Source organism: Manis javanica, chromosome 11 (assembly GCF_040802235.1).
Source record: "Manis javanica isolate MJ-LG chromosome 11, MJ_LKY, whole genome shotgun sequence".
NCBI lineage: Eukaryota > Metazoa > Chordata > Mammalia > Pholidota > Manidae > Manis > Manis javanica.
This window is the reverse complement of record NC_133166.1, coordinates 90,851,749-90,866,679: the sequence shown is the minus strand read 5'-3', so window position 1 is coordinate 90,866,679 and position 14,931 is coordinate 90,851,749. Positions and strand designations below refer to the sequence as shown.

Here is a 14,931-nt window from a genome sequence, read left to right as displayed (position 1 = left end):
TAGTATTCAATGTAATGCTTTATTTCCTATTATATTAAACTAAAGGCAAGAAAATATCAACTTAATTTTAAAGGCAAATCTTTACTCCTTAAAGAAAAAAAATACAAACTGTAGTACTTTTGCAATAGATCACTGTACTTTACATAATATAAACAAAATCCTAGTGTATCTAGATGCTTGTTTCCTTAAACTACAATGAAACACAGAATTGGTGGACAATGGGTTCACTTACTGGCAACAAATAAACAACTTGGGAAAACAGCATGCACTTTTTTTCTGTCCATGCATGGGTACCAACATAACCAGGCTTTAATAGCCACCACCTCTTCCTTGTCCAAAGTATCCACTCCCATAGCCCCCCCTGCCACCTCCTCCTCGCTGGAATCCCCCAGATCTCCTGTACCCTCCTCCACTAGACCCTCTGTAGTCTCCCCCTGAGCCACCTCTGTAGCCACCTCGGGGACCGCCTCTGTAACCTCCACCATACCCTCCCCGATAGGAGCTGGAGCTGCCACCGTAACCACCACCTCCGTAGCCTCCACTGGCCCCATAGCTTCCACCATAGCCAGCACCTCCCCTTCTGTAGCCACTTCCATTGTCATATCGGGCCATCTTGGGAGGACGTGGGCCATCTCCATACCTAGGAAAAGCACAAAACCACCACTTTAGCAAAGCATCTTTAATACTTCTCAACTAATCACAAATTAAAACAGTCATATATTTTTTAAAATTATTGCATAAGGTGAATGAAATCAAATGCACAGATACAAACTGAAATAAGTCAACTACTCCAGAAGAGAGAGAGAAGGCTGCACCAACTGAGACCATCTGTTTTTCTTAAGTTCTTTCTGGTTCATCTCCAAGACTTTAAATTTTGTCAGTATGTCCTTGCAACTGTAAAGTGAGTTGTCTTGCACTGAGTTCAACCATATAGCATTCTAAGAAATCACTAATATGTTAGGAAGAAGCTCCTGGAGCTGGCAATAAATTATTTGATTTTTATCACCCAATATTTTCCTGCATTAACTCTGAAATATGTTTCTGGGAAAATGTCTTTGGTAATTTGTTTACGACTAAATCTACTGCAGATGGCAAACAAGGAAAATGAGGGGTAATGAGAAATTTCAAGTATCATGACGTCTCACCAACAACTTCAAAGTACCCCACACTGCTTAGTCCTCCTGTGCAGCTTTCCTCAGAGACAAGCACTCCCAGTTCAGCAGCTGTCCAAGTCAGAAATATGGCTAGGACCTGTCTTCATTCCTTCACTGCACTGCTCCCCCATTTTAATCCATAACTGATTTGTATGGACTCTACTACAACTCTGTCTCATCTATTCACTTCTCCCTGTTTCAGTTTGGCCCTGCTAGAACTTAAGAAGAATCCTAAATTCTTTCTTATATTAATCCTATCTTTCCTTTCTGGACCTTTGTCCTCCATAGAGCAGATTATACATAAAGCTCTTCCTTGATCACCACATCTCCTGCCAAAAGTAACCTCTTTAAACACCTATGAGCACTGCATTTGTATGTGCCTAAGACATTTACTTTAAATCTTTGTCTCTGAAGACTGTTTTAAATAATTCTTCTATACACCAGACCCACTGGGAGGACCACAGTACAGCATTATAAATGAGAGCACTGTTTTCAGGAACTATGCTGCATGAGTTTGAATACCATTCACTGTACAGCCTTGGGTCCTGACTTCTCTGTGCCTAGTTTCCTTATTCATATTAAAGGGGATAAATGATCCATCTACATTAGAGGTAGATCAAATGTTAAAGTTAGTATAAGAAAAGCACTTGGCACAACACCTGTCACACACTAAGTACCACAAGTTTAATTAATAAATTTTAAAATATAACTCAGTTACAGCAAAATGGGAATCCGTAAAGCACCCAGAAAGTCTATATATTAAAATGGTAACAAATACCATAAGTGATCCTTGATGGGGAGATTAAAGGGTATCTTTGGATAACTAAAAATATTTTAACATGTTTGTATATTGGATATCATTACTGTAACAATTAAAATTTTAGGGTGTGATCATGATATTGTAGCTATATTCTTAAAAGATACATGAAGCACACTGATGTTAACCTCTGCAACTTAACCACAAGTAGATGTGTGTGATATGTATATGAAAACAAGTGTCACAAAACGCTGACAATTAAGTGAACCTGACCTAAGAGACTGTATGGGTATTCAATATACTGATCTGCCTTCAGCAGTTATCAAATATTTCCAAATAAAAAACTGTAGGCTAAGAAAATTTTTAAGAGGTGAAAAACATGGAAGCAAATAAAACATTCCAAGAATTAAGAGACATTGAATTTCTCTTTAAAGTATTTACATTCTTGAATTTCCCTAAGGTAAACCCTGATGCATTAAGTAATAATTTAACCTCCCGTCAACACCTTTTTTTTGTATTTTGGTAACATTAATCTACAATTACATGAAGGACATTATGTTCACTAGGCTCCCTCCCTCACCAAGTCCCCCCCACATACCCGTTTCACAGTCACTGTCCATCAACATAGTAAGATGCTGTAGAATCACTACTTGTCTTCTCTGTGTTGCACAGCCCTCCCCGTGCCCCCCACGCACTATACATCCGTCAACACTTCTTTAAGAAAACAGTGCTGTGGAAAGGACTGTCTGGGCTCTGTCACTTCCGTTAGGTGACCTACTCTGAACTCTATATGTACTTTTAAGGTCCCTTTCTATCTCTAACATGAACTCAGAGACAAAACTAACATCCTTTTTTCTCAGTGTGTTAATCAGCATTAAATTTCATACTCAGTGTTTGCCTAGAATTTTAACTGAAATAAAGAGGCTTCTATCAACTAACTCTGGGAATTTTGGGCCAGTGTAAGATTACCATCCTTTGCTGAGTTCAAAGAGAAGTTAAGTTACTGTGGTACTCACCGTGTATTCCCAATCATAAGGTTGATACCAGCAGCAGAAGGCCTAGAGATCTGACGGATTATGTTCAGCATACGTTCATTAACAGGGTCCAACTGGCTGATGATATCAGGCTGTTTGGTTACTTCAACAACCAGAGCCTCCATGGCTGCCCGGAGAGCAGTGATACAGGCAGCAGCTTCATGAGATATTTGCAGTCTGATCCTAAAATAGAAAAAAACAATAAAAAAATGACAAGGATACATACAGAAAAAGATTATTATCTCTCAACCTTACACATGGCAAGTGATGGAATGAATTTAACTTCTTACCAAATACCAGTACTTTCTACCTCTGTAATGGTCCCAGACTTATGTGAATATGAGAATAATAATCTATGGTAACTTCTTAAAACTTACTGCTCGTTACTGACAGGACTTGTAAACCATAAAGTATATCAAGCAAAATCACTCGGCTTCCAATAAAAGAATGAATTAAGAGACTCAAGTAGTTGGGAGTTTTTAAGTTGTCGAAAATATGACTGAGCCTACTGATGTCCATTGAGCTCTACTCCATTTTTGCCAAGTGATTACAAAGTGCTTCTCACTAGTCTCTAACCAATGTATATACGATACATGGAAGAGGTAACCAACCTCCATTAGGTTCTAATTTCTATGGTGGTAGATGCGGCTCCAATGCCTAGTGCACCTGCTTCTGCTGGCAGAGTCTATTCAAAACTTACTACCAAGTATGAACAATACTATCAAGATATACTACTTGCTTCAAAAACACAAATGTTATAAAGCACCTCATTTGTGCCATCAAATTCTGCCATGCTTTGTTTCACAGATTACATTAGATTAGATGAATTCTATTATGTCTCAATTTTAAGAATTCAGCTTGGAGTTCACATCTGGAAATCCATACCAGTCATCTACAAGCACAATCTGCCCATCAGACTGGACTTTCTTGGAGGCAAAGAGCAGCAGCTGCAGTGGGGTGACTAAGGTCATGCCTTTAGCAGAGATGGCCCGGGTTCGAATCTGCAGATGGAGAAAGGGCAAGAGGAAAGAGCTGACATTTCACTGCCAAGCAATGACCATATCATGATAATGAATCATGCTTTGAAAGTTAATTTCATGTTCCCACTTCACATCAATAAAAACAATCTGAATCTTCAGTGTAAACTTCTCTAATCCTTTCTTACCTTTTCACCAAATACAAAGAAGGGAGATGGGTACTTCATGTCTTGGCTGCTAAAAGGACAATTAACAGATGACTTGTGGATCAGTGCATTACGCCCTTCAGTGGTGAGAATCTTTCTCTTCTCCTTATGATAGCACACATTGGGGTATACACCAAAGGCCAGGAGAGAGATAACAACATCCAAATTATTATCTGGTCCGGTGTTAGTAAACACTTGTGTTAATAAACAATCTGTTAAGAGGAATGGAGAAAAAAAAATCAGATTACCTCACTAATCCCCACATTGCACATAAACTATTTATGAATTAGGAGAACTAACTCATTCCCAAACCTCTTTTTTTCAAATAAACATAATTTCCGTTCTTTTCAGAACTCTCGCACCCAGAGTTAAGTTCAAGGAGGTTCTGCTGCAGTCCCCACAGTAAGGAAACTGCAATGTTTGCATCCGCTTCTGGGCTCCACCATGAAAGAAGCTCAGAACGGTTACTTAAAAAAAACCCCAATTAATCACTTACTCTCAGAATTAAGAGCTGGAGTGATAGGACCACAAAGTATTCCATCTACTTCTCTTAACTGTCTGGAGAAGATGGCATGATGAGACAATTCAAGGGGGGCCCAGTAGAAAGAGGGCTGATGGTTCCCCCCAGACTGTGCTTATGAGGACTTCATCACAGTTTGCAAAGAACGGTGGTGAGTGCTAAGAACATGGCTATATTTTTTGTCTTAGGCAAGCCTGAGCTGTAGTCTTATAACCATTGGACTAGTCCAGACAAATAATTTACACTTCCTTGTCAGTTTCCTCATCTATAAAACAGAATAATATCTGTACTGCGGGACTGTTGTGAGGATTCTAGCATACAAAAAATGTTCTTCCCTTTTAATTTTGATATAACAAAAATCACAAGTCAGTTCACAACAGAAGAGAACTACTTTGTTACTTAGATCATATTCTTTAAAAATTTGCCATCTTGTCTAACTACCTTCTCTCTCAACTGAACAGCCATTTCTGGTATGTGTTCTAGCTCTTGATGTTTCAGGGACTAACTGTCTCTTAATCTAGTTGGAGAAGAAAAGTACAATAGCTCATCTTCATAAAAGAAATGAATAGCTGGTTTCTGTTTCTACACCACTTACAACAACCTCTCTCTACACTAAAACCCACTTAAAATTTAAAAATATGTAGACCTCACATCTAAAAATGATCAAAACAGCAAGACAGATAATCACTTCAAAACCACTATTTGAAATTATTCAATAACTGCTCATCCGGAAAGTGCTAAAAGCTGAATCAGTATTCAAAATGTTTTTTTTTTTTTTAAAAAAACCTCCCAACTAGCACAATTCTTAAAACAGCCATTAATCATCTGTGTACTACATTGCAACTGCAGCATCATTACCTTTTGCTTCCTTTATAAAAAGACTGAATTAGTGAAAGACTTATACTCTGAAAACTACAAGTCACTCTTAAGAGAAATTAAAGGGGACACTAATAAATGGAAACTCATCCCATGCTCATGGATAGGAAGAATTAATATCGTCAAAATGGCCATCCTGCCCAAAGCAATATACAGATTTGATGGAATCCCTCTCAAATTACCAGCAACATTCTTCAATGAATTGGAACAAATAATTCAAAAATTCATATGGAAACACCAAAGACCCCGAACAGCCAAAGCAATCCTGAAAAAGAAGAATAAAGTAGCGGGGATCTCACTCCCCAACTTCAAGCTCTACTACAAAGCCATAGTAATCAAGATAATTTGGTACTGGCACAAGAACAGAGCCACAGACCAGTGGAACAGATTAGAGACTCCAGAAATTAACCCAAACATATATGGTCAATTAATATTTGATAAAGGAGCCATGGACATACAATGGCAAAATGACAGTCTCTTCAACAGATGGTGCTGGCAAAACTGGACAGCTACATGTAGGAGAATGAAACTGGACCATTGTCTAACCCCATATACAAAGGTAAACTCAAAATGGATCAAATACCTGAATGTAAGTCATGAAACCATTAAACTCTTGGAAAAAAACATAGGCAAAAACCTCTTAGACATAAACATGAGTGACCTCTTCTTGAACATATCTCCCCGGGCAAGGAAAACAACAGCAAAAATGAGCAAGTGGGACTACATTAAGCTGAAAAGCTTCTGTACAGCGAAAGACACCATCAATAGAACAAAAAGGAACCCTACAGTATGGGAGAATATATTTGAAAATGACAGATCCGATAAAGGCTTGACGTCCAGAGTATATAAAGAGCTCACACGCCTCAACAAACAAAAAACAAATAACCCAATTAAAAAATGGGCAGAGGAACTGAACAGACAGGTCTCTAAAAAAGGTCTCTAAAAAATACAGATGGCCAACATACACATGAAAAGATGCTCCACATCGCTAATTATCAGAGAAATGCAAATTAAAACTACAATGAGGTATCACCTCACACCAGTAAGGATAGCTGCCATCCAAAAGACAAACAACAACAAATGTTGGCGAGACTGTGGAGAAAGGAGAACCCCCCTACACTGCTGGTGGGAATGTAAATTAGTTCAACCATTGTGGAAAGCAGTATGGAGGTTCATCAAAATGCTCAAAACAGACCTACCATTTGACCCAGGAATTCCACTCTTAGGAATTTACCCTAAGAACGCAGCAATCAAGTTTGAGAAAGACAGATGCACCCCTATGTTTATCGCAGCCCTATTTACAATAGCCAAGAATTGGAAGCAACCTAAATGTCCATCGGTAGATGAATGGATAAAGAAGATGTGGTACATACACACAATGGAATACTACTCAGCCATAAGTGGAAAAATCCAACCATTTGCAGCAACATGGATGGAGCTGGAGAGTATTATGCTCAGTGAAATAAGCCAAGCGGAGAAAGAGAAATACCAAATGATTTCACTCATCTGAGGAGTATAGGAACAAAGGAAAAACTGAAGGAACAAAACAGCAGCGGAATTACAGAACCCAAAAATGGACTAACAGAAGATCAAGGCCTAGCTTGGCTACCCAGAAAATGAACTAAGATACGATATGAGGAGGAGCTTCCGGCATCAGCACTCTCTGGAGGACTTGTGCCGGGGGATGATCATCAAAAAGCCTCCACAGGGATCCGGACGATGCTGCGGTTGTGGCTGCATCCACCCCACCATTTCCTGGACTTGCCATTGGAATGAGGAGGGAGATGTCTAGGCTGGCATGTGCATACAGTGAGACAACGAATTTGACCGGATCTGTACTGTTGGAACTCAACCAGGAGTTGGGAGGGGTGCAAGTTGTAGCACTCCAAAATGTTATGACTATAGACTATCTACGGTTAAAAGAACATATGGGATGTGAACAGATCCCAGAAATGGGCTGCTTTAATTTGTCTGATTTCTCTCAGACTGTTCAAGTACAGTTGGACAATATCCATCACATCATAGACAAATTTTCACAAATGCCTAGGGTGCCTAAATGGTTTTCTTGGCTTCACTGGAGATGGATGGTAATTATAGATTTGCTTTGTTTATGTCACCGTATTCCTATTATGTTAATATGTGAGTGCAAGTTAGTTAGTAGTTTAAAACCTATACATGCTTAAGGTACTATACAAGAAGATATGTCAAAGAAATAATCAATCCTCCCATGTTTTCTTCCATATGCTACCTCTATAGCTTTTCTTCTTCCTTCCTAATTACAACCCTTAAATAGAATTCGTGCCTCATATTGAATTTACCGAGTATCATAATTCCTTTAGGTGGTAAAGATACCTCGAGACAAGTGCTGGGCATAGAAGCCACAGGGCATAGATCTGCAAAGAAGTAAAATGCTAACCTTTTCAAACAATATGGCTTCTCTCTCACTTACCAACTTTACATTTCCCTGTATGGCCCCGGAAGATGACTGGTTAGCCAGAGACGGGTAAGATTCCTCAAGGGAGGAACAACCTAAGACAGGCACAGTCGCAGGGGGGCCATCAGGTGAGAATTTGGGGATCAACAGAGGTGAGGCTCAGAACCTCACCCCCCCTGCTTTGAGAGAAATCTTCTGCATCCGTGGATGTCTTGCTGCCCTTGTCTAGCCTGGATTAATACTTAGTCCATAGGCACACACCTGATCATCTGATCATCTACATTTGCCCTCTTACAGCACTAAACTATGTTTTCTACCTTTATCTTGCATCTACCTACCACTTCAGCATTTTATTAAAAATAAAAATAATAATAAAGGGAGAAATGTGGGATCCACATATAAATCAAGTATAAAAATCAAACGAATATTCATATTTGACCTGATTGTTTATAGTTCATAATGCGTGATCAAAACCGAAAGTTTCTGTGATGAATGCCCTTGTACTGTTCACCATGTAAGAATTCGTTCACCATGTAAGAACTTGTTCGTTATGCTTCAGAAGATTGGAGACTGACGAGAATTAGGCTTGAGATGGATTAATGATTGTGCATTGAGCATTGACCCCCCCTACACAGAATTTTATTGTTGTTAACAACCATTTGATCAATAAATATGAGAGATGCCCTCTCAAAAAAAAAAAAAAAAAGACTGATTTATCACCATAATTCAAAGAACTAGTAAGAGTGAGCTGAGAACATAGAAAAGCATAGCAGCTAAAGTCTGAACCTAAGAAGTACTGCACTGTCTGTGTGTGTGCACTACATGGTGTCACTCCAGGTACATCTTCAGAAGGGGAGTCTCACCTTCTGGAAACCCAGAATTAATCAGGATCTCTTTGAGCTGAACTTTGGCCTCCCAGGTCATTCTTAGTGTGGCCATATTGAGTCTTTTGTGCTCACAAAAACGTATCTCTGCTTCCTCTCCACCCATTCTGAAATAAACAGATATGAGTCATTCTCAAAGCCCACAGAACTAGATACAGATTAAAAACCAGACTTTCACCCAAATCTTACAACTCTCCTTTTCAAATGCTTACCTAGCATCATCCCAGGCTTGGAATACTGATAAAAGGGCCACATGATCAGAAAATCTGTTGCCAGCAAAATTTCTATGGATATAACCCAGTCGCTTTCCTTCACTGATGAAAGGCTCTGGAAAGCAGGTGGCAGCAGAGATGGTACAGACAGCATCTCCCACACTGAAAGATATGCAGGAAAATTCAGTCTAAATCACATTTTTATTCCAACAGTTTGAGCACTATTGTCAACTGTGGTCAGTTTTTATTAGCTATGATACTACTTTCTTAGTGCTTGAAACTGGCTTAACAAAAACGGTGGCTCTCTGCAGAAGCAGAAAGGGAGACAATAAATGATGAGCTAATATTAATGGATGCATATTTACCATAAACAATGACCAAGTATTATATTTTTCCTTCCCTATTCTCTTTTCCACCTTACTAAATCTTTTAATCATCAAAACCTTCTGATAATGTATGCTTGGTCTCCTAATGCTATTTGTTTCAGGGACTTCTTGAGAGGAACTGCACTTCTCTTCTTTCTCTTCTGAGAAATCTGTGCTTTTTCCCCCAGTGAGTTGGGCCCAGGTGTGCAACCACTGGAATCGTTACTTCTTCCCATTTTGTGCTTCTCAGTACCTAAGTTAGCCAGTGGTCTACTTCAGAGGATTTAGCTTTTCTTTTCCCTGACATCCTATTTTTATGTGGAGAGGGGTAAGAGTCAACTGCTCAACCATTTAATATCAGCAATAAAACAAAGCACTTACTAGAAAATACACCCCATTATCATCATTTTGCCCAGACGAGGTTCAATGGGGAGTTTAGCCAGGATTCGTCCCAGAGGAGTCAGCTCATCGTTGGCATCTAATGCATCAAGCTCTGCGGGGAGATATTTCTTTGTGAGCAGAAACAGTGATGAACACCCTTTAACGCAGGCAAAGAGGAAACATTTCTTTATAGACTGAGGTTAGGATAGTGCACTTCACTGAAGTATTATTCATCATTTGTCAGGTCAACTTGTTTTTTTAGCACCACACCATAGTCAATAATTCTCTTCACTCAAAAACAGGAAACCAAATTCCGGAGCACCTAGCATGAAGATGGTACCAGAATTAAACCCTGGAGGCTGTCAAGCTGAGTGGTCAATGAGACATCTACAAATACAGTAACAACCACAACAGCAGCATACGTATCTAACATGCCATAAAAATCTAGTACTATATATTGATCATTTTTAGAGAAAAAGAAATGAAATCTGGAGAGCAAAAGTCTGAAGTTCACAAGTTTAGATTCAAAATTCAAGTTCAGATTCCCTTGACTCCAATGCCTACATTTCTTCCCACTATACCATACCACGTCTATAAGAAGTGTGATTAGAAAACATAAATAGATGTTCTAGGAAATGTATATACAGTATTGTGGGTATCATAATTCATGTTCTAATTGTTAAATACTGATTTAACAGATGACATCCTGTTTTTTTCCCTATTTTTTCCCCAAAATAAAACAGTATCTTCCCATCCTTACCACATGTTGTTCATCTTACAATACTAACCACACCAAGTACTTAAGACAACATTGGAAGTTTCATTATCACAGTCCTGTGGACTGTATCTTCTTGATTCATTTCTTAAATGTTATTTTTGCAAGGATAAGACAGATGGTCTAATTAAGCTGCTCAGTAGTTCTGTATTTGTAGGTACCTCTAAGAGTGTGCTCTGCTTCAATCACAGCATCCAAAGGCGGGGGTTCGATCGCCTTGGCCAGGAACTGGCCAATCCCTCCCAGACGCAGAAGCTTTATGCTCAAAGCAATTTCGTGCAATGGTGTTCGGAACATCTCTGGCGTCATGTGTGTTTCAAGTCTAGAGAAAACAACCATAAATAACCACGTGGAACCTTGTTTTACACGTTTTTAAATAAAATCTTTGCAGAGAGTTAATCAGGGATATAAAAATGTCCTGTTCTCATCCTTTTATAATTATCAAAGGATGTTTTATATTTACTACAAAGACTCTGTCTGGACAAGACCCTCTTAACTTTACATTTACAGCTTTATAGTATTTTCAACTGAGGAGTGAAGGAGGATACAAAAATTATCCAAAATCCCTAATGTTATAACCACCACTTATGGCTTCCTTCAGGTCCTACGTACTGCCAAAGGTTAAAAATGGTAACATGACCTTTTGTGGAAGATGCAATATGGGATAAATTTCCCCACAACCTCTGCCCTTTCCTGGCCCATATAAATTTAGTGCCACCTGGGAAGGATCTTACAAATCATCAAACCATTTAAAAATTTAATAATGTTATTATGAATTAGTATTAAAATGGTAATAACTAACATTTACTGAGAGCTTACTCTGTGCCAAGCATTGTTCTCAGTATTCCACATTAATTCATTTAATTCTCAAACAAATTCTATGGGTTAGGTACTACAGTATCTTTCTTTTTTAACTGAGGAAACAGACACAGAAAGGTTAAGGAACTTTCATCTCATTTCATAGAATGGGAAACAGAGGCCTAAAGAAGGCAAATGTTTACAGTTATGCATATGTTAGGTGCAAAGAGTAGTAAGAGCCAGGTCTCTACATTTCTAATTCAGCCTCATTCCCTGTAAACTATTTATGATTAAGATTCACAGGAACCATTTACAGGTGACCCAATATTGCTGGCAAGACTACAATCAGTTTAAAGCAGGTTTACATAAATGCATAGAGATCTATTCCATATCCTACAGAGATCCTTTATTGTAAGGTCTACTCATGCTGTTACTAATCAATGGATGATTTTACTCTAAGATGTTAGAACACAGTACTTGTTTCTTCAGTTCAAACAACAACCTAATGTTTACAAAGAACTAAGTAAGTATCTTCCAAATGTTGGAGTCAGTCTCCTGAGTCAATTTTTGATGCTCAGATAAACTTACATTTACAATTACTAGGGAGCCATGGGTTACTGGTACAAAAGCAATCAAAACTGCTTGGTATTTCTTTAGTACACCACGCATACATCTGGTCACCTAAATCAGTCTCTGTCCCACAGTTCTTTATTGTGATACACACACACACACACACAAAACCTTTAGTTCTATCTTTACTATCAACTAGTTAAAGCTAATGTAGACCACATGGAGCTCCAGAGACATACAGCTAAATACCTATCTAAAATTTTTAATTTAGAGAGAGAACTTTTTAACTATCCACAAACATTCCCAACAGGGCCCTGTAGTATAAGTGGAAATGGACAAGATATTAACAGACTTGGATTTCAGTCCTGGGTAAGTCAGCTAAGCTCCTTAAGCTTTAGATTCCGTATCCAAATACCACCCCATTTCCTAGGCACATGAGGAGGACCAAATGAGATGGGTGATGTGCTAGCAGTGGGGAAAAAAAATTCCTTCAGTACAAAAGCATTGTTCAACCATTCTGTAAGTATCAGTAATCCCAAAGCATTAAAACTACGTGGGGGCCAAAATAATGTTCATGAATCTTCCTCTTAAGAAGCAATTAGTAAATAGTAAACCAGTATCACACATGCCACGAATGACAATTCTGATCTTGCACAATCTCATTATCCAAGCTAAGTTTCCTCCAATGTACTTAACTGGAGGTATTTATGTACTGAGTTTATTAAGTTCACGGTAGCACAAACAGAGGGGGAGCATGTGTAAAGGGTCAAAAAAGCCTTCAGTCTTTATTCAAGAATAGGTCTTACCTCTCAAATCGAGCTCGACTACAGAGGTGAAAGCAAAATCCAGGCCGCACACGGCCAGCTCGTCCTTTCCGCTGCTCGAGATTTGTTTTAGATGCCCACACTGTGGCATAGTTGGTCATATTGTTGTGAGCAGTGAACAGCTTCACTTTCTGCCTAGGTAGGAAAAAGTTATAATTCTAAAACTCATATATACTACCAATATATAACCATTATATTTCCACTGAGTGGTGGATGCCTTCCAGATAGCCATGCCTATTTGTGAACAGAACAATAATTTAATTGTCCTCTCCTAGCTGTCAACCTACTAAAAGGCAATATAACATACATGTGCCCCTTACAAGCTGGACGATCTGGGCCAAGTTACTAACCTTTCTGTGCCTCATTTTCCTCATTTGAAAATGAGAATAATACTATTACCTACCTCACAGGGGTTGTTATTTACAAGTATAAGTGAATTATACTGGATCTGGCACATACATTTAAGTGGTAACTATTCAAGCCAACTCTACTCCAAAATTTAGTCTAATTTTTAAGCTACCTGTGATGGATGGGCAGGTTATGAACTGACCTGGAACATGCTGCACTTGATAAGCTCACCAAGCAGTGTCTCCATGGTCCTTCTGAACCTCTAAGCAACCTCAGAATCCCTCAATGTTACACATAGGCAGCTGGCACTAAATGACTGGGTTGGCATAAAGGAGCTGCAAGCTATTCACCATTCCCTAAAGTGGGCACTAGCAAATCTTTTCCAAATGCCAGAACAAGCTGAGGGATTATATAGAGAAAACATGGGACACAAGCAGACCAGATATAACAAAGTTTTTACTTTTTTGTCCCACTTATCAACTGCTATAGAATTACTTTAGCTATACACAATAGCTCCTTGTGTATTTCCCAGGCCCATCTCACACCAACTATGAAGTCTTTTAATTCTTAAATGAGTGTCCTACAGGCAGGATATTTGTCATGAGTTAAACACTGTCATCTTTATACACAGAACAAGTCAGTGGAAACACCCAAAGGGAAATAAGCAAAACTCTAGCACACAGGGGCAGTGGGGAGCAAAAGTTAAGCTTTGTCACTTTCTACTATGATAACTGATTTGTCATGATCAACACACTGAGAATTATTAATTAGTCTAAAATCCAGTATATGTGTGTATGTATGTGTGTGTATGCACAGAGTAATTTTTTTAGAACACAGGAGTTTAAAACTAAGGTGTTTTTTGATTTTATTAACTGATACTAGATACTACATGGAACATTCTTAACATTTATTCTAGGCAGACAGGTTCCTTGGGAACTTACTTGCAGGAGTCAATGACATAAACAACATCATTTATGGTAATGCTGGTCTCCGCAATATTTGTGGACAAAATAACCTGTGAAGAAATATTAAGAAAAATCACACTTCAAAAAATATCTCGCCATTATAAACTCGAAAGGGTTGCTTTATATATATGTAACAAATAACAGGATTACAGAAGTCTTTAAAACTATCACTTGCCCACTAGATAATGAAAAACCTACTAAGTACAGAAAGAGAAGATTCCTATTTTTCCTCCTTAATTTAAATGGATCACAATTTTTTTGAATAGCTCTTTTTAGGCCTGTAACATTTGTTTAATATGTACAACTTCCAACCCCAAACATAACTGTAATGTTTATTATTTACCTTGGTTACTCCACCTGGTACTGGATCAAATACTTTGCGCTGCTCCTCTCGAGGAATCTGAGAATGCAGAGGCAGAATCTGGTACCTGTGGCTTCCTGTGACAATAAAGAAAAGTCAAGGTCTAAAACAGGAACTCAGTCTGAAACTGCTCTACATTATGTATACTTTTATTGAAAAACTGACAGAACTTAAATTGTTTCCACAAATTGGCTAGAGCACAAGCAAAAATATTCATTTATTTTTTGACTCGAATATGTGAGAATTCAAAAACTCATACCAAAATGTGGATTCATTTCCAAATGCTTCTGCATGGTATAAATTAAATTCCAGCCAGGAAGAAAGACCAACACAGCTCCGGGAACATTAAGGGTCTCGATGTACTTAAGTAGAGCCTCAATGAGTTCGAAAGGAGTTTCCTTTTCATTCAACTGAGCCATGCTCATCTTTGTTTCTTGACCATATTCGTCACCACAAATCAGGTTGCAATTTGCCTACAAAATATAGGGAG

At 38.5% G+C, this 14,931-nt stretch overlaps 1 protein-coding gene across 3 annotated transcripts in view; it reads right to left on the bottom strand.

The window, feature by feature from the left end:
* The window catches only part of DHX9 (DExH-box helicase 9), a 260,921-nt gene continuing 245,990 nt past the window's right edge, over positions 1 to 14,931 (bottom strand). For all 3 annotated transcript variants that reach the window (XM_073216869.1, XM_073216867.1, XM_073216870.1), the window contains 12 exons: positions 14,701 to 14,914; positions 14,424 to 14,518; positions 14,057 to 14,130; positions 12,750 to 12,902; positions 10,737 to 10,897; positions 9,801 to 9,912; positions 9,055 to 9,216; positions 8,822 to 8,949; positions 4,111 to 4,340; positions 3,831 to 3,946; positions 2,928 to 3,128; positions 1 to 640 (listed from right to left, as the gene is read on the bottom strand). In XM_073216869.1, coding sequence (XP_073072970.1) covers positions 310 to 640; positions 2,928 to 3,128; positions 3,831 to 3,946; positions 4,111 to 4,340; positions 8,822 to 8,949; positions 9,055 to 9,216; positions 9,801 to 9,912; positions 10,737 to 10,897; positions 12,750 to 12,902; positions 14,057 to 14,130; positions 14,424 to 14,518; positions 14,701 to 14,914 — 1,977 coding nt within the window. In that variant the 3' untranslated portion in view covers positions 1 to 309. The remainder of the gene's footprint in view (positions 641 to 2,927; positions 3,129 to 3,830; positions 3,947 to 4,110; positions 4,341 to 8,821; positions 8,950 to 9,054; positions 9,217 to 9,800; positions 9,913 to 10,736; positions 10,898 to 12,749; positions 12,903 to 14,056; positions 14,131 to 14,423; positions 14,519 to 14,700; positions 14,915 to 14,931) is intronic.